Source organism: Mercenaria mercenaria, chromosome 9 (assembly GCF_021730395.1).
Source record: "Mercenaria mercenaria strain notata chromosome 9, MADL_Memer_1, whole genome shotgun sequence".
Lineage (NCBI taxonomy): Eukaryota > Metazoa > Mollusca > Bivalvia > Venerida > Veneridae > Mercenaria > Mercenaria mercenaria.
In genome coordinates this window covers 68,815,053-68,836,127 of record NC_069369.1, presented here as the reverse complement: position 1 = coordinate 68,836,127, position 21,075 = coordinate 68,815,053, and the positions used below count along the sequence as shown (strand labels likewise).

General features: G+C 33.8%; 1 protein-coding gene across 4 annotated transcripts in view; it reads right to left on the bottom strand.

The window, feature by feature from the left end:
- Positions 1-1,947: 1,947 nt before the first annotated feature.
- LOC123547385 (protein FAM53A-like) overlaps positions 1,948-21,075 on the bottom strand; it is a 58,373-nt gene continuing 39,245 nt past the window's right edge. For all 4 annotated transcript variants that reach the window (XM_045334436.2, XM_045334435.2, XM_045334434.2 and 1 more), the window contains exons 5-6: positions 9,258-9,311; positions 1,948-9,093 (exon numbers count right to left, since the gene is read on the bottom strand). In XM_045334436.2, coding sequence (XP_045190371.1) covers positions 8,791-9,093; positions 9,258-9,311 — 357 coding nt within the window. In that variant the 3' untranslated portion in view covers positions 1,948-8,790. The remainder of the gene's footprint in view (positions 9,094-9,257; positions 9,312-21,075) is intronic.

The following is a 21,075-nucleotide window of genomic DNA, read 5'->3' as shown; positions in this document are numbered from 1 at the left end:
CAAAATTCATGAAAATAAAATGAAAACTACAGCCTCTATTGCATACACAAGGTTTTTCCTTGATTTGACCTAGTGACCTAGACCCGGATGACCCATTTTCGAACTCGACCTAGATTTCATCAAGGAAATCATTCTGACAAAATTTCATGAAGATCAATTGAAGAATACAGCCTCTATCGCATACACAAGGTTTTTCCTTGATTTGACCTAGTGACCTAGTTTTTGACCCGAGATGACCCATTTTCGAACTCGGCCTAGATTTCATCAAGGTTATCATTCTGACCAAAATTCATGAAGATCAGTTGAAAAATACAGCCTCTATCGCATACACAAGCTAAATGTTGACGGACGACAGACAGACAACAGACGCCGGACATCGAGCTATCAGAAAAACTCACCTGATCATTGCTCAGGTGAGCTAACAAGGAAACATATGCTTGGCCAAGCCAAATTCTTGCCCTCAAAGTTAGTAAATACTTTGCTAACCACAGTACGGTAGTCGCCCCCCCTCCAAGCAGTAACATTTAATTTTATTAACAACATCTTGGTCGCAACTATGTTGACAGTGACCCATAAGACATCAAGTGGAGCAAGAGAATGATATCTTAATATAGGTATTCAAGTGAGCTCACAATCATATGCTTAGTTACAGCTTTCGATATCTCACTATGTCTTCTTAACTGCCCTCTTACAAACTTCACATAAGGATTAATCTTAGCAAGGGGCAGACATTTTTTGGTTTAGGGTCAGATACCTCAATGGTCAAGGTTACCGGGCATCAAAATGTGCTCTGGTATTTGTTAAAGTTTTATGTTATTAACTATCACAACAGAAGTCTTCAAGCGCTGTAAGGTGACTATACAATGTCTACCCGTAATCTGACTCGGAGTTATGTTTTTAGTGTCCTATGGGGAGTCAGGGAGTACATTCAATTTTAAGACAGAATTCCGCTTCAGCTGGTGCAAGAGTGCACAAGGGATGAATCACATATCCTTTCCGCAGCCTTAACGTACTAAAACGTATTAGCGTCTGATGGCCCTTTCACGCTTCCGTAGAAACAACATTTATTACACGAAACTTATTTTGAAAACTTTTCCGAAATGTCTAGGTCTGCAGCTCTCAAATACGGTTATATCTTACATCTGAGTCATATACTCACACTCTCAGACAACATCAAAAATGACATTTTGAGCGATTTGATGAAGTTCCAAAATTATCGATGTACCCTTGGTCCGTTACGGACCCCTGTGGGATTTCTGTTTATCCAGAGCTCAACTATTTTTTCATAGATTAAAAGCTGACATGCTGTTCTAAAGCCCAGGTAATTTCAATTCCTAATAAAGTGCTGAAAATTGGCTCCCCCGATAGCAAAAAAAAAAAAGTCCACGCGCATTTAGACGGGGTGACCCCTGCGCGTGACCCCCGACTATCTACGAATCAAAATGCCGCTTTTGTTTTCAAGTTTAGCATTTCTACTTTCATTTTATTTACTTCCGGAAATAGCTGAAGGTCGAGTGACATCATTTTCTGTGTTGTCAAAAATATACATGTGCCTGGCGAGATTGCATAAATATGTGCTGGCCGTCCCAAGGATATCACTAATCTTTATGAACAAACTACTTCAAACTGGGTCTGCTATTCTATTGCTTGGCTGCATTCTGTACTTCAAAGAGACCTTATCAGTTTTATAATTTATTCTATATCTACCTAACCTTTAGCCTGCTGGTGGCAAGTGATTCTGCCTTTGTGACCAGTGCAGACAAAGATCAACCTGCACATCTGTGCAGGCTGATCATGGTCTGCACTGTTCGTTATTTAGTCAGTAAATTTTCAGTGAACACCCCTTTGAATAATAAGTGGTACTGCCCAAACTGGATGATTTAAGAACTATAGCAGGGTAAAGTTAGTAACACTTCTTTCACTAAAAGAAGGAAAACAACACATCTGGACACATTCAGCATTTTAATAATTGCAAGAAATGTACACAAAATTCATGTCATTTTGTGCGAAAAAATATGGCAATACAAATTCAATCATGCCATTTTCATTCATAATAGTTGCAATATATATACGAAAAATTCGCTAAATAAAATATCTCTACAGATAAGTAAAATGTGCATGTACATGCATTTTAAAACAAAAATTCCATATATTTCTAACTTTGCAAAATTAACAAATATAACACTATTTAAGACTACTTCAGAAGCGTGAAGATTTAAGCAAAATAACATAGAATACCTCACATTTTATAACAGACATTGCCCTTTGTATAAATATATACATAAAATGTATTTGATCACAGTTCCTTCCACATTTTAAAAATAGACTAAATATCCAAATTTGATCACAGTGTTCTTACTTTTGCTAAAACTTTAGTATAATTATCCCATTTTGATCACAATGTTCTTACTCTTGCTTTAAATTAAGTCTAATTTTCCCTTTTGATCACAGTGTTCTTACTCTTGCTAAATATTTAGACTACTTTTTCCCATTTTTATCACAAGTGTTCTTACTCTTGCTTTAAATTTAGTCTAATTTTCCCTTTTGATCACAGTGTTCTTACTCTTGCTAAATATTTAGACAAGTTTTCCCATTTTGATCACAGTGTTCTTACTCTTGCTAAATATTTAGACAAGTTTTCCCATTTCGATCACAAATGTTCTTACTCGCAACCTGGCATAAGTCTTATCCTTTGTCATGCATTAATTCCTACCAAAGTGCAGTAGAATCGGATTTATACCAGTAAAATAATGTTAATTCAAATACTGATGTTTAAGCAATTTTTGGTATTTCTTTGAAATACAGCAAATGAAAACATGCCCAATTTACAAACAAACATACTCTCTTCATTTATGTAATACGAGTTGAATTTGGCCATGTTCTTCTTTAACCTTTAGCCTGCTGGCGGCAAGTGATCATGGTCTGCACTGTACGCTATTCAGTCGGTAAATTTTCAGTGAACATCCCTTCTTATAATAAATGGTACTGCCCAAATTGAATGATTTGATGACCAGTCCAATTTAGAAATTTAGCAGGGTAAAAGTTAAGTAAAGAAACGACAAAAGATTTTCAAATAGACAAAGACATTACATTCTGTATACAATGTACCAGTACTGTCATTTACAGTACAACTACATACAGTCAATAGTATAACATACATAATCATGAACCATGCTATGCAAGGAATAAACATCCAACATCTAACTTCGGATGCACTATATCAAAACAACCAGAAAATTTAATTTTAAAAAAAAATAAATACAGAAATACACTTGAAACTTCGTAATCTCCAACTAAATGGCATTATCTTGAAATTTTAGCTATCTGGACAAAAATTTAAAACTTGTTTTAAGATTACTACCAGACATGTATTTTTTGCTCCATTTTAGTCGAATCTGACATACAGCAACCTTGCTGGTGTTGGAGAGAATCCGAAGTACCAGATTTCTCTGTTTTAAGGTGCTGATTAGAATAAGTCCAATGACATTGTGTTACACTATTTGAACCCCTCCGACATAATACCAGCTTACATGAAAAACTTTAGCCGAATTTTCTATGTTGAAAAAGGGGAATTATTAAGTAAAATGCAAGTCAAAAATATGAAATCTGGCTCAGAATGGCCATTTCAAGTAGCCAAAGACTCATTTAGAGTTTGAAAGCATTCAAAACAATTGCTCCAGACAAATTTTAGCTTACATGCAAAATTTTCACAAAAATTTCTAAGTAAAAATGGGGCATGAATTTGCCAAAATTTAAGTCAGAGACAATTAAAAACCTGCCAGATGAGGTCATTTCATGATAATAAAGATGTTTGCAGAGATTAAAGAGTGTTATTTGAGAAACATGCTTACATGCAAAACTATCACAAAATTTCTAAGCAAGTAAAATTGGGCATAACTTTGACAAAATATAAGCCACGGTTACGAAACCTGATCTGTAAGATGAACACATGTTGCAAAAGACTTGTGATTGAGTCTGACAGCATTCAGTCAAGTACTTTCTGAGAAACCCTCTTTCAGAAAATTTCTATGTTTACAAGGGGATACTTTGACAAAATAAAAGCAAGAGTTGTGTAATTTGCCCTGTGAGGTCATTTCATGATGCAAAAGATACCTGTGAAGTTAAAAAGGGTCATAATGTTGACAAATACAAGCCAGAGTTATGTAACTTGCCTGGAGAGGTCATCTCCAGATGTCGAAGATATAGATTATTTTAAGTGTGAAAACATTTGCCTCATTAGTTTTTGAGAATTTGAGATACCGAGTTTCAACTGTATTCCAGTTTCATTAAGAATACCTTAATACTTATCTGACACACAACTTTCAATTACGTAGTAAATGTACCATGCCACATCACTTGTGTTTGAAATATGGAAGTACATGTAATTTTTTTAACACAGAATGACCCAACTTTCTAAGAATTTATATCATTTAACTTTGTCAACAAATAAGAACATTAGTTAAATTGCTACTGTAATCTTTTCAAAGAAATAAACAATTTATTAGTACTCCTTGCTGCCCCAATATATTTTCAGTCTTAACTAAAAACAGGAAAAAACAGGTAATTTGTGTTCTTATCAGTTTACCGTTAAAACATCCTTGTTCGGGAAATATTTTGGTCGATTTCAAGGATGTGTCAATCCAGGAAAATAAATCCCTCCAAACAAGAAATTTTATCTTTAAACCCAAAACCTACAAACTCATTTACTTGTGAAATAGCTATTTCAGCTGACATTTATAATTTTAATTTCCGAAACTTAAGCTTCATAAATTTTACTTTAAATTTACGTTTATTTCAAACCGAATTTCAGTGAAATAAATTCATCCTTCTCCCTACCACCTACCACATTCTGACTGAACTATGTTCTTATTTCTGAAAAGCTGTCTGTAACACAAAGACAAAAAATATGCAAAAGAAAGACTTTGTAGAGTACATACTGTGAAATCAGTACATTTTGTGGATTAATTTTTGTGGATTTCACCATTGCATCAATCCACACAAAAAAATCACAATGAACAAACACAATTCCTATTCATTTTATGTTCAAAAATCGGAATCCATTGAATCACATTCCTAAGAAACAGCCATTTTGACAACAACCACAAACTCTTATCCCTACAAAATTAAGTGATTTCACAGTAACTGTTAAAAATCAACAGTTACCACATTAATATAATTCAATTCTAAATACATTGAAGGAATTCATTCCATATTATAAATAGCACTAATATATTTCATATTTCACATAAAAATGTAAACAATGATTTCTTTTTTAAATTATGTAACATCTCTTATTCAAATTACATTTTAGAAATATATTGCAAACCATTATAAAATAAATGGTTAAGGTATTGGACCCCTAATAGTAAAATTAAAAAAAAATGGCATTTGCTTGGTATATTCTTAAAGTTGACCATGTTTGGCACTGTGTTGCAAACTTTAAACAACTTTTACCGCGCCGTTTTTTTGTAAATTTTGTCTAATTTATGGTATTTCCTCAAGCTCAAGTAGAGACAATTTTCAATGTGATGGCCACTATCTTAAACGTTTGTAAAGAATTCATTTAAGTGTTAATTTTGATAAAAGAAATATCAAACTATTGGTAAACAATTATAAAACACAAAATAAAACTGTAAATATCATTTTTTTCTAGGGTGCCTCAAGTAAACAGATTTAATGAGACAGAATTCTAACTCCAACATTGAAACATTACGGTTGAATACTGTAGATCTGTTCTGAATTTTGCTCACTTCATTCAAAAATAACCTAGTGGCAGAAGTAAAACCTACCTACATTTCTTACACAATATGTAATCTAAAGAATGAAGGCAAAATAGAGAACTTTTACCACATGTAACTCAGTATTTTTAAAGATGTCTAACTCTACCCCTCCTGATTTAGAGGTAAATTCACTTTGAACAGCAAAGAATTGCTTATAAAATGATTTTTTTTTACTTTTGTACAATACATCCATAAGAAGTCTTGAAAAAAGTAAAAATTTGCCGGGAAAAAGGAAAATATGGAAAAAAAAAAAGAAAAAGATTTGCTCCTAGTGGGGCTTGAACCTACGTCGCCACCCCCACCCCCCTTGAGAATTGCAGTCAAAGTAGGTTTATGATAGGAACTGAATACTCTTCAAAAAGGAGGTACTCCATTACGGGTCCAATACATTAAATTTCAAATCCGTAAGAAACAAGAAAGAAGTTTTTCTAACTGTACTCCAATATAATTTTCCATGATATGCGAGACAAACCCGATTTAGCAGTATTTTCGTTTCCAACCAATTCATTTTGTCAAGATCATTAACAATCTTTTCATTAAAATTGCTTACTAATGGTGATTTTATATTTCTCTTCATTTCCTCTATTATTTACAAGTCACGATTTTCTTCACTTTGCAGATATAAACTTGAAAATGTGGGTGTACATCAACTGCAACAAACACTGATGGATATCTCAGTGGGAACATTTCATCATCTTAAGTGTTTAAACTATTATATTTACTGTATGTAGAGTCAAACCTGAATATAAAGACCATAACTTGAAGAGTAATAACTGAGCCACACCATGAGAAAACCAACATAGTGTGTTTGCGACCAGCCTGCGCATCTGTGCAGTCTGGTCAGGATCCATGCTGTTCACTAATGGTTTCTCTAATTGCAACAGACTATGAAAGCGAAGAGCATGGATCCTGACCAGACTGCATGCTGGTCACAAACGTACTATGTTGGTTTTCTCCTGATGTGGCTCATATAATGGGCATTATTCTTAGGTGGTCTCTCTTCTGAGGTGGCCTTTGTTCTCAAGGTAAAATACGTTGCAAAAGTTCCTACCAGAAATGACATAAGTGTCCTGTGTTTAAAAACCATGTTTGGGAGTGCAAAAAAAAAAGCATTTTTTATTTTATTCGCAGGTGGTCTCTTTTCACAAGCGAAAATACATCCTAAATAGTGAAAAGTAGTGTCCAAGTAGTCATTCTTTATTGGAGGTCCTTGAGCTTAATCATGCCTGCCGCAAGTGATTTTGCCTTTGCGACCAGAGCAGACCAAGATCAATCCTATATACAGTATATTGGGTAATTTTTTAGAAGGCTTTATTTAGCGATTTCATGGTTAGTTGTTAAGAATTTGTGAAACGGAAGTGTTTTTGTTTTAGGAAAAGATGTAGATTAATATTCATAAATTTCTTAAAATTTGGATTGGCACAGTCAGCGAATATTTGCGAAAATAAAACCAGCAAGCATATTGCGCAATCTACAATAAACTCAAAGCATTTTCTCCCCTACCTGAAGCACACCAGAACATACAGAAGTGGTTTATTTAACCCTTACCCTGCTATATTTCTATAATAAACTTGTCCATCTTTCAATTTGGACAGTACCATTAACTGTTAAAAGGAGTGTTGACCAAAAAGATACTAACTGAATGGCGAACAGTGCAGATCATGATCAGACTGCATGGATGTGCAGGCTGATCATGATCTACACTGGTCGCAAAGGCAGAACCAATCGTGTCCAGCATGGTAAGGGTTAATAATACTTTACAGTTCAAGAATATAATTATAGTTACATTTTGATAAAAATATCAGAATAATTCATAAATGGAACAATATGACTAAAATGCCCTATATTTATATGATGCGAAAGCTCAGTAAATCTTTCATTCCATTTGTAGTGGACAGATGTCTGCATGATTATCTCCCTTGGCAAAAATTCAGTTGAATTGTAAGGATATTTGTATGAAACCACAAAAGAGAATATTACATAATTTATATCGGAACAATACAAGAAAAGAAAATACTAGTATTAGTCACAGCATTTCTGGAAATGCATGTGTCAAACTGCAGAATGACTCTCAAAACTGCATACAAGGGAGATGATCCATGCTATGAGAAAAGAATCTATTCCTAAAATGGTATATTTGGCAAGAAAAAATCGAAGGAGATTAACATTGTGCATTTATATAAAGTCTATATCCCTCCTTCCTACAGTTGCAGGACCATTCAAAACCATTCTATCTGTTTAAAAATGAACAGAAAAAGAGATCAATTTGAATACACATAATGGAAGATGAAGGCATTCTATAGCACAAAAATATAATAGTTTTATTTCTTCTTCAAGTAATAAAGGTGTTATATTTCATTTAAGTATCAAAATTCTGGGAGTAAGGAAATTTGAAAGAAAATGTCAAAACTTATAGCTACATATGCAAATACAATGTGGATATTTTTGTTTGTCTCAGGATAAAAGTGCCTTGTTTTGCCCAATCAGGAAATGTTTGATACTTGAACTCTGGTCAATTAGATAGATGATATTTTGTTGTTTCCATGAAGGATCAAAATATCTTTCAATGAGTAAACTCCAGTTGCAATACTTCATGTGTGGCATAGCAAAAATGTAACATCTAGTTCTCATAAAGCTCAGTTAAAGATATTTCAATCATTCATGTGAAGTAAGTAGATATTTTCCTCTTTAAAAATGTCTATTTATGCAGTTTTCAACCCAAGAAAAGTATGTTTCGATATTTTTCTCTGTGAAAATACTTGATACATATTTGACATTCTTATCTAAAAAACATAAAAAAACATGTAGTAATAAAGTGTATTATTCTAAACATCTACCAGTGTTTTAGGAAAGTGACTGCAGGTAACATCAAAATGGTAACACCAAGTCCTAATATCATATTTTTTAATAAAGGTTAATATCTGACTAAGTTATGAAACAATGTATGAACAATGACTACATGATTTTACCACAAATGGAACAAATACTTGTTTTAAATATTAGAAACTCATCAGTGATTTTCAATTTGTTCCAAATCAAGCTCCTCCGTCAACTGGAACACTTCCATGTCTGTTTCATCTCCATCATCATCACCCAGAAGCTTGACTGGCCCACAATTCCCCATTTCATCATCTGCTGTAGTCAGCATTGACACATTATCACGGATATTTGATTCAAGTTCATGAATTGGACTGTTGCCATGTTTTACAGGTATATGTCCATGTATCGGCACATCAGAATCTCTTGGTGAACTTGCTATCGGCATTAAACTCATAGCATTTTCCAGCTCTGCATGAAATCTTGAACTCAATCTCTGAAAAACAGATCACATATTCATTTGAAAGAAGGGTAAACAACTCTATCAGGTCTACACTTTAAGCAGGAATAAAGTTAAGGATTACTTCCCTTTAACTATAACTAATATAATATCAGCATGGCTTTTAATCAAAGAAACATTCAAATCCTACTTGAACCTACCTCTTTATTTGGAGTTGCAAGACAATCTGACCTCCTTGGATGACCATAGGCAGTCTGAAATATACATAAACTGATAATGCCAGTGTCAAATACAGTTCAAAAACTCAACTTCAATTCAAATACTACTTCAAATACTGTAAGTTCCCATCGCTTCTTCTTTATCTGTCATAAACTTGTGTATATTTTCTGTTTTCAAATACCTGTGACAGATGGCAGCTTGCCTCAATGACCTACAACAAACTACCTGCAATTGACAACTTATTTTCAGAACATTATAAAATTGGATAATAACATGTTGTTTTTTTTTTCAGCAGTATTTTTGTTGTAGAATAAGTCATACAACCTAACCAGCATCCCAAGATTATTAACCAGTATCAATCTGTTCTCCACCAGTATTTGTCAACTTCCCCACATGAATACTAGGTGGAGGGAGCAATGTCCTAGAGGTATTGTTGTCAGTCATACAGAGAATACATACCTCGCTCAGAATTCAAACATGACCAGATTGGAAGTCTAATACTCTATCTATTGAACAAAACAGGATGCATTAACTTTAGAATATATTTGAATAGGAAATCTTACTTCAACACAAATTGCAATAAGAGCACAACCTGCAGGTACCAATGCTCATTTAATGTAAGTGCTTGACATTAGGTAATAATTTATTCAAAAAGAGTTATGGTTCCTTGGCCTTCTTACTGACCTACTGGTGATAATGAAATGTAGAGAATGAAGAAATGTATATAGTATTCAAGAAAAGAAAAATGGATGTTAATAATAACCATGAAATACCAATTTTCTCAATTAGAAACGGCCCTAATTTTCACAGAATGCAAGACAGAGTTATGGTTCTTGACCTATTTATTTACTCATCTCATGAAAATAAACAAGATAAAAAGTTCCAAATCTACAGCTCTTTTAGTACTTAAGAACAGTGGACTTAACTAAACAAAATTTTAATCAAGAAAAAACAATTTTCCAAGTAAGAAAGGGCTATAATTTTGACAAAACGCAGATGCAAGATATTCTTCTTGGCCTTCTAACCTTGCCAAATTTGATCAACTAATGTACAAAGTTCCAAAACATAATTTTTTATGCTCTATTAGTTTTCAAGAAAAAGTGGACATAAACAAAAATTTAAACCAACACAATTACAATTAAATTACTACAAACCCTGATTTTTTTTTATATATATCAGACAAGCTAAAAGTAAGTAACCTGGTCAAAATGGATCAAACATTTTATTTTCTGACATAAAAAAAGATTAGTCAACTCTGGGTGGGGAAAATGTGCAATCATTTTGCCACACATTCTTATTCAGTCTGCTTCAGAAAAACAAGGCAAAGTTGAGGGAACATATCCTTTATTATGTTAAAATCTGTATTTATTTTCTGACATAAAAAAAGATTATCAACTCTGGTGGAAAATGTCAATCATTTGCACACATTCTTATTCAGTCTGCTTCAGAAAAACAAGGCAAAGTTGAGGGAACATATTTCTTTTATTATGTTAAAATCTCTATTATTAATGCCACACTTTTCTAACTCAGGTCAACAACACATAAAATAAATCTCATTTGCAAATAGGATTAACCTTAATGTGCACACACACCGTCTTTGTAAATGCTTAATTTACCATTCCCCGGAAAACTGCTTAAAACGGTATCGACACAGGAGATTTTATCGGTAGTTCAAACAAAAGGAAAGAATCGTGGTCATTCACCGTGATCAGAACAATGAGATATGTCTTTTTTAATAAGCCTGTCACCAAAATATTTGTCCGGCCTATTTCTAGACAAGACAAATCAATTTGTGTATTTTGAAATGATTACATAATAGAATTTTCATCTGACTGGTCTGTCAATATTTATGTACAAATACAATAATGAGTCCTGGAAGCAAGATCTGGAGATCAGTCTAATGCATTCTGTTACATCCTCTAGCAGTATATTAATCACTGTAATTAAAACCTCTCATTTCCATGAAAATTTCAATTGTTGCAAAGAGATTTGAAAATTATATTTATCTTTTAAATGTGTTTTTTTTTTCATGTCTTCACTAAATCTTACATTAGCCATATTTTTTTAAAATATATTAACCTTTAGCCTGCTGACGGCAAGTGATTCTGCCTTTGCAGGCTGATCATGGTCTGCACTGTTCGCTATACAGTTAGTAAATTTTCAGTGAACACCCCTTTGATAAACAAGTGGTACTGCCCAAACTGAATGACGGACCAATCCATTTTAGAAATTTAGCAGGGTAAGGGTTAAAAACAAACATCAACAACTAAAATCTAATGAAAAATGATAGACTTTATCAAAATTCTGCTAATAAAACAGTTTTGGTCCCTTAAGACACTGTATGGGCAGACCACCGCATAGGACACTTAGAAAGAGACTGGTTATAATCCTGATTCCAAGGTTAATAGAACACAATTTCCGAACATAGACTGTGCCAAGAAACAGCCAATCATCTTCTGACTTTTCAGACTGGTTTCCAAACTTGGACCAGTAGTAAATAATAAATGCAGCTGACATATAAAGAAATATTTTGCTGTCAGATCTAAAAAACAGACAGGACCTTTTTATCCTACTATCATATTTCTACAATCTCGAGAAAGAAACAGTATTTTGTGCCAATCAAACAATTAGTTACCACTGGTGGGCCTGTAATATAGACTGAAATCAAAACCTATATACTTAAAAATGAAATCTCATTTTCTTTTTTTTACAAGACAAATCTGAAACAAATGCTTTTTATACGCTACACCCTTAAGAGACATATTGTCTGTCTAACTTTCTATTTTCAAATTAATAACTATTACCCAACGCAACCAACATCCTGACTGTATTGAACAAATATGGAAATTGCGGTAATTTGTCAATACATTCAAACGACAAACATTCAACATTATCTTCCTAATTGGGAAAACTAGACGCAAAGTAAATATACATCAAAAGTTTTCGTAATACACAATCTGGTACGACAAGGTATGATAGTGGGTATCAAATAATGTAAAATTACGAATAATTTTCCCTGCGAGGGAATTGCACACACAATTTTCAAACGTTTGTGAGAGATTTTAACAAAGTAAACAATTTCGTATTCAGGCAAAGAAATTCTGCACTTCTATGCTCATGATTAATGCATAGTTTTTATTCCTGAGATAAAATTGGAGATGTCGGTGCGAAGAAAAAAAAAAAAAACACAACTCTATTGTAACAACATGCTTAAATTTCATGCAGCCCTGATCGTCTTTTTGAGAAAACCATAAAAAGTGTTTGTAATTTAAGGGTTTCATGCAGGCAATAGTTTCATCATATGGACAAAACCTAAGAAAAGATATCTGAATTGGTAATTCATTTCTTCTTGTATTTTCGTTTAACCACCAGTCAAGTCCATACAGCCACTTTTCAGCCGAAAACCCAATGTGCACCCTTGCTCTACTTCAGACAAAGCCCTTGTCTCTGAGGACAACCAACAAACATGCTTCTCCGCACCACAATTTTGTAAAATTTAGCAGCATTTAGAATTCTGGGACACAGAGTTGAATATTCACTTGCTAGGTTTTATTAAAGTCAAATGGGCACAATGTTTTAGGTAACATTGTGAATTTTCAGCTTCAGATGATGGAGAATACACAAGATGCCCCAACCAGCATTTCAGGCTCGAGCAGGCATCTTGGTAGAATCGCAATTTTCCATTTATGTAAGTCATCTGGATGGCTTCTTCACATGAAATAATTCTATAACAACAGGTGAGGTTTTGAACCAACAGGTTAGAAGGACAAGAGATTTGAAATCAGCAACCTTACCCACTTGGCTCTCATAAAAACGTATATTTTTCATTCAAATCACACAAAAATTATTTTTCCCAGGATCCTTAAAATGATCTTCTCAAACAATAATTTGCAATCTAATTACAAGTAATACTTTCGATCAATCAAACCAAATTATTTGTACCATTTAAAGTCAGATACACCTGTTCGCAAATTACCACAGTTATGTCACGGTACTTCAAGGTAATTAGGTAACATTATGAAAAGACTGTTTTTGTTGGCAGCTATTTTCATTACTTTTTGAAGACATTTATATCATAAATAACAATTTGAAGCAGAAAACCTTCTTGATTTTAGGAGGACCTTAAGAAATAAACCTTCACTTCTCCAGGTCATATGTTTTAAAATCAAAAACAGATTTTGCGGGTTTATAAATAAATACAATATAGAAAAATACAATGACTTAAAATCGGCTTGGAATCGAAGGGGATGAACAAAATCATTAATGCACGAGTGTTCAAGACTTGGAGTGATCCAGACATAGGTCAATGAGGAAAATGTAAAATTTCTACCAGGGTAATAAAATACTGGACTAAATTTTATTTTTTTGTTGGTTGAACCCCACACCAATACAATTTAGGTTTTATGGCCACTTCCCAGCTTTTAGTGGCTAGGAAAACCCAGCTATTCCAAGCACAGACAAGCCAATATTCTGCAATACAGCAGGATGGCTTCTTCAAAAGAAAGAATTTTACACCCCAAAGGTTTCAATGGGCAAGGGATTTGTAGTCAGCAACCTTAACCACTTGGCTACAGAGGTAAAGAGCAAGCGATTTGAAGTCAGTTACTATATCCCCTCTGCCATAGAGGCATCTAATGGACAAAAGAGAGCATAAAAAGATCTTTTTCTTCCAACACTAAAGATACCATTTATTCTTTTCAAGAACACTTTTAAGAGATTTTTATCAAGTAAGAAAAGTTAAAAGAGATGCTTTTAGGCATACAAAACTTCTCTCGAAATCAAACAACATTACAATCTTACAATCATTACTATGATTAAAATTTCTTTTTAGAGTACATTCTAAATTTCAAAAAAAAAATGTCATTAATCTGGAGGCATGCCCCTTTAGGCCAGAGTTTTTTTATTTTTTGTTACTCGGATTTTGGGCAGAAAAATGTTGACAGGAGGAGGGAAAAAAATAAAAATGCAGTAAAATTACTAAAACAACAGACGATAAGTGATCACTTCAAATGTGTTGCCTGAAAGGATTTTAACACTACTTTAATACACATTTAACATGTAATACAAAGAAAATTACCATTCTGTGTTTAACTTTTTTATTATCTTGAACATAAAATTGATGATTTCAAAAACTTTAACAAAATCACTCTTTGGGCATGGGTACTATTTGCCCTTGGTCATAACATCTCCAGCGAGTATTAAATAGATGACTGAATAGCAATTTTCAATGGTCTGATCGGCTGGTTTCATTTTTAGCATGTGCATACTTTTATTTTTAATTCATAAACTTTTCTGACCAAGATCTTTATTTAATACATTTTAATATTTATTTGTTGTGTTAAAGTCACACTGACACAATTTTAGGTCATATGGTGACTTTCCAGACTTAAATGGTGCTGGAAGACCCTAGGTACTCCTCTGGGCATCATCTCAGGCAAGAATTGGCATCTGGGTAGAATGGCCTACCTTCCGTCAGCCAGCTGGATATCTTTTTCACATGATGACCTGAGTGGGGCTCGATCCCACAGTGGTCAGGGGCAAGTGATTCAAAGTCGGGCCACTCTTTATTTTATATTCGATGGCCAGAAAATGAATGAAAGCATAAGTAGTTAGATAGGTCCCTGAAAAGGATTTGGATGCAATGGAATATATAGATAAATACCTCCAATCAGGCAACTTGTAATATATATATATGTCTTCATAAGCACATGGTTTTATCCCCTTCATAATAGGGTCCTTCCCTCAAAAAATAACTTTTAAATTATGCAGTTTTCCCCCAAAACTGACTTTACATAAGGTTTTTTTATTCCCCTTTGCCCAAACACCAGCTGTTTTTGCCCCAAATCACAGGCCTGGGACCCTTTCCCTCCTGGTTAAAAAAACCCCCAAAATCTGAAACGGATGACTCCTTTGGCAGCACTTTGTTGCTCCTATATGTTATCCTCATGTAAATATATAACTGGCAAAGGCATGTCAAATTCACATTCAATGTTGCCGTTGTTATTTACGTCGGGTAAATCCAAGTTTTTCTAACATTTTGAGACACCGTTACTGGCCGTAACCTTTACAGAACTTGTTTTTCGTTGTTTTATTGTCTATATACTAGATCACAAACCAAATATTCCGCTTTTCCATCGCGCATAAATCGTTCAAAGACAATCTTAAATTTCACTCAAGTTTTTGTTTACGTACGAGAGACGCTTCCATTTGAGCAGAAATTGCGCCTATATGACACTGACGGATAATGCGCTGACGAATATAGACGTTGTCGTCGTCAGAATGCAGCAAAACATCGATCGTCGCCTGAAAATTTTTTTGCAATTTTTGAAATTTCAATTTTTATTTTTTTCGAAAATGACGGAAAATAGGGTCGGCGGGTCTGAGTAACGAAAAATCAAAGAACTCTGGCCTTAAACTGAAAAACAGAATTATCATATTTTCCCATTAAACTGAGAAGATTAAATATAAGCCAAGCACCTCATGTGCAATGTAAAACATTATGTCAATATTGACACATCTCGAGAAAGTAAACAACTCTATCAGAATGTAACCTGATGACAGAGGTTATCTACCCATTTTGCCTATTTTTCTTGTAACCTGTTTACATGCAGACAACAAAGTAATCCTATTACAAATATTGAATTTTTTTGTAGTCAAAATTTTACGTATGTAAAACATTTTTATCCAGAACTTAAAGACAAATGTGGCATTAGAGCACTGGACCCCTAACCCTTGGGTTGAGGGTTTAAATTCCTCATGGGGGGAGGCGAGGTGCTGAACTTGGTAAGGTCACATTTTGTGACAGGTTGTTTTATAACCTCACTGTCAGTAAGCTGTTATCAAAGTGCATGTATACATGTACATACATAAAGAGAACAGTAAATTTTGGGATTTTACGCCATTTTTCAATAGTATTTCAATATTTACTTTTATTCTGAGCTACCCAAAGGCCTGAAATAACGCCTGGAGGGGAACCCAAGGTCTTCTACCCCTGATCAAGTTGTAATGTTACTACATCACCTAAACTGTGTATGTGTGCTTTATAATGATGAGTAATTATGCTCGCTTCAAATACCAAAAAGCCGTTTCAAGATGTGAATATTGTTAATCTGCAGAACACATACAATTTATCATTCAGCTTTAACTACGCATTTGCATCAAAAAGAAAATTCTTTCCATATCAATTATCTATAAAATATAGCTTTTCTCTCCAATGAGTCATATCGTTCTTGACATTAAATAGAGCTACAGGTGCCGAATATGTCTATCTGGTTTTAAACGTTTGTATTTAAAATGCAAATGATAACAGTACAGAATGGTAGTATTACTAAAGTGTGACATGAGCCACACCGAAAAAAAAAAAAAGCCTGGAATAAAAAACATCTGTCTGGTATGCTAGTTTGTCTTGACAAGCTCTGCTGAGATCGCAAAGCTCCCGTCATTTTTTTTTACTACATGCAGACACTTAAAGCGTTATTTTTTTCCTAAAGCTAATACGATGTTTCAAGAGACAAATTAATCACATGATCACATTATGCCAACTCACATATTCAAAGTCGCAACGAAATCCCCTAAAGTGATAGGCCGGAATCATACGACCCGTAATAATTGCATAATACTTGATCAATACTCTTCTGTGCTGAAAACAGAAATGGCCCCTAGCAACAGTCTCGAGACTACAGAATGTTAACGTCAATCATGTGTCCTTGCCAAGGCGATAACCAGGGAACAATCTGCAGTACGATTTTAATTCCCAATCTCGGGGAAAATCCTTAGACAAATATGCAACCAAGTATCTCTTAGCGCTTTCACACCATGGCACTCTGTCTGAGTAAAATGCAGCCAATCGCTAATACCCTCGTGTTAACTGTTTTACTACATGTACAGAAAATGCGAAACTGAATCAGTGAATATTTAATTCAACACAACCTTCAGTTCCTTAGAAGAAAATGATTCAGTTTTGTTCTATTATTATCTTTTCAGCTCTATTTCAAAAAGAAATACATGTAGTGACAGATAAAGCATTATTTTCTGTCTAGCTTCCAATCTATTAACAATTAAAAAAAGAAAGACAATCTATTTTTAGATAAATGATACACCCACACTTGTTTATGGTAGAAGTTTAATATCATTTATTAATGTAAAGTGGGATTATCTAATTTCAAGGTTGCTTTTAATATGCCATTAAACGGAGAATGACACTGTGAATTTTTATTTCGCCCAACTGAATAGCATTCAACATTTCAAGATACACTAAATGAAGTTTGGTTATGAAAAATGTTCGTATTTTCCTATAACGTTTGTACATTTTAATACCTGTATTTGCGTAAATGCTTAAAATTCAGATAATGTTCAAGTGTCCCATCATGCACTGCTAGGGTACAGTGTGATACTATCGCCACAAAGATACTTAAAATCTTTATAGACAAGATAAACGATCAAAATTAAACTACCATAATGCTTTAAAAATTTATGCCCTCTCTCAAATTTAAGTTTATGTGCTGACAAAAATGAATGAAAAAAAACTTTCATCTGTTTTACACAAGTATGCTAACCCTTACCCAGCTGAATTTCTATAATGAACTTATCCGTCTTTCAATTTGGACAATACCATTAACTGTTATAGGGCCTTTATTTTTTATTTTTTGGTTTACGAACCACCAGGATGACACATGGTCGTAGGAGGAGGGAAAAAAAATAAAATAAAAATACAGAATCAGAATTTTTTTTCTCCGTAGGAAACAGACCTTTGAAAGGAATATGGGTAAATTCTACGTAACATCACACAGGCTGCATGTTATAATCTTCTTTCCCATATTTGCTGCTTTTTCATTCAAAAAAATCTGTGACGTTGGTTATATTTGATTGAAAATGAGCCTTGGGGCTTGTCATAGCTGCTTGAGAAAAAAATTTTTCTTTGTATTTTTGTAAAATTACATGAATATACAGCTGGGCATTTAGCTGTAACATTTTTCTTGAAAGGACTATACTATACATAAAAACTATTCTCACATACTAAATGAGTGGACACATAGCAGTCATATGTTAAACACTGAAATTAATACCTTATGTTAAAACAACAGCTGGGAAGAATCTTATTCCTCACATTTGAAGAACACTGTTTGTCAAATCTTACACCCATGGATATGATTTTACACTCAGCAGCTATCAATCTTGGCTGTTTATGGACCCAACAACTATGACAACATACACTGCACTGTGCCTAGTAAGCATCCATTTATCTTTTTAAGTGTTAGGAATAGGAAGTTTCTAGCCATCTGGTAAACAGACACCTAGCCTATGTTCTGCCCGTCTGTTAACTGGAAGCCTTGCCTTTCCTCTTATGGTTTTCTTGGCATTTGTTAATTTATTTTATGAACAGGCTAATGTAATGCAACAGTTCATCTTTGCCATGATCTTTGAAAATTCTGTCAGTCAATATTTGTCTTGGCACATCTACTGCACAACAACATTGGAAAAGACAGTAATTGTATCTATAATCAACAATAATCTGATGTTAATCTTTAACGTACAATAATTTCATTAAAAAATACGTAATTCATAATTTATAAACAAACAGGTTACCGGACGCCAAAAAGCCCTAGTGGACAGGCTAAACGTATGTTACCGGGCCTTAAAATACACCATTTTGATATCCCCTGTACTAGTTTATTTCATCAAACAAAAGTACTGTCATCATTGTGTATATAAATGATATTTTTCGGGGAAAATTGCTTTTAAGTCTGCGTAATAAGCGGTGCCAAGAATCACCGTAATAAGCATTGCGCTATTGGGACGACAGTTACCATAAACGTAGTTGTATACTGAACTCAGACAGCATATCACCGACAATTGGCCATTTTCCCAGGAAAGCACTACGTCGCAACTTTGAATGTTGATGCATTTTCATTAAAATAACTTTAAAACTTTGGAAATAATACAGCCTGGGCGCAGCCATTTTTAAACGTTTCGTAAATTGCGTAAAAATCATGCTGATTGGGCGCAGTATATATCGGAAATTTTAATTGGACGTATACGTCACGCATAAGATATTAAGTTTAAAAATAGAATTACAGGAATTCCTAATGCTGATTTGACTAGCTCGCCGGACGGATATTCAAAGAACGAGACGTTTTTTTTTCTTTTTGGAATACGCGATGCATGTTTTCTTCTGCAAGCTGTTATGTCACAGCGGAGGAAATGAAAAAATTACGTTTTTTCAATATTATTTATTTTCTGAAAACTCATTTTTTTCGAGAGGCGGTTCCGTAAACCAAAAGATCAAAAATAAAAGGCCTAGAGGTGCATACAAAAAAGATACTGACTGAATGGCGAACAGTGCAGATCATGATCTGACTGCATGGATGTGCAGGCTGATCATGATCTGCACTGGTCGCAAAGGCAGAATCAATTGTGTCCAGCATGATATGGGCTAAACTTGTTACAACAATATTTCATTAATGTAATAGCAGAAATAAACTGACAATCAAGCTTTTACAGTGCTTTCTAGAGGACTTTAATACATGGTAATGTTTTATGTGAGCTTATAATGAATAAGCTGGTCAATTTTTAATGATTTTTTGGCTCCCTTCACTTGTACATTCTATTACTCAAATAAAATATTCAGTTATTTTTACAGTGGGAACTAAAATGATAAAAACGTCCAGGTACTGAATATATTAGCTACAGTGCACTTTTTCAAGTGTGTCCGCTTTAAATTTTCAATGGGAGCATATCCTCCACCCCGCACCTTTCTAGAAAACTTACTTCCACTGACTCAGAATTCTCATCGGTGAAGGATAAATAACAACAGAATGTGAAGTATCTAATATAGGACACAACTAAAACATGCCAGGTATTAACAAAATTAACCTATCTGAACCAAATAAAAATTATTTGCAAAGTTTATGCAGATTTTTTTTCCATATTTCATTCACTTGAAAATTGCAGTAATTATTTATTTGAACAGCATAAATCATTGTCTATTATGCCAATTAAAACTCTAAACCTAGCCTGATTATTCAATCCATGCATTTTAAGATTCATTTTACAATCTGTGCATTTTAAATTCATTTTACACTTTGGAAATATAACACTTAAAAAATTCTACAAATGGGTCGCTTTTAAGGGAATTAAAGATGATAATGCATAATTACTGCAAGCCTGAATGACTTTGAAAAGCAGACAGTTATAAATATTTTTTTTTATCCCAAACTCAATAAGATCCTAAATGTGGACCTGAATAAATTGCGTCTGCAGCTTTGCTTAATTTCCATTTTAATGAGAACATAAAACTAAACAGTTCTCAAAAAAACCTGAAGATGCATATCGAAACATATAATTTTTTTTCATCTCTCAGTCTGCCAGCTTTAAAGATTCACTACTGTGAAATCATTTAAATTGGCTGGCATGAAATTTCGCACAAATGTGAAAAAGGGCTGTTTCGTGCGGGCTTTAATTCGCGCATTTTCAATTTTAGAAATAAAAAATAAAGTCAAGAATAATAATAGTGCGGTCTTTAATTCGCGCATCGGTCCTAGCGCGAAATATGCGAAAATTCGTCCTACGCAAATAAAAATGATTTCACAGTATTTGCCGAACAAGAGCTGTCCCTAAGACAGCCAAGCTCGACTATTCGAAATATTGTCCCAGAGGCAGGAAAATATTACCTAAAAAGGTTAAATATCAAAAGAGTTTTAAGTTCAAAAGGGGGAATAATTTGACCAAAATGCATTTCAGTTATGGGACTTGCTGCTATCAACTAGTTTTATAACCCCTAAGGCACATGTGAAGTTTTAA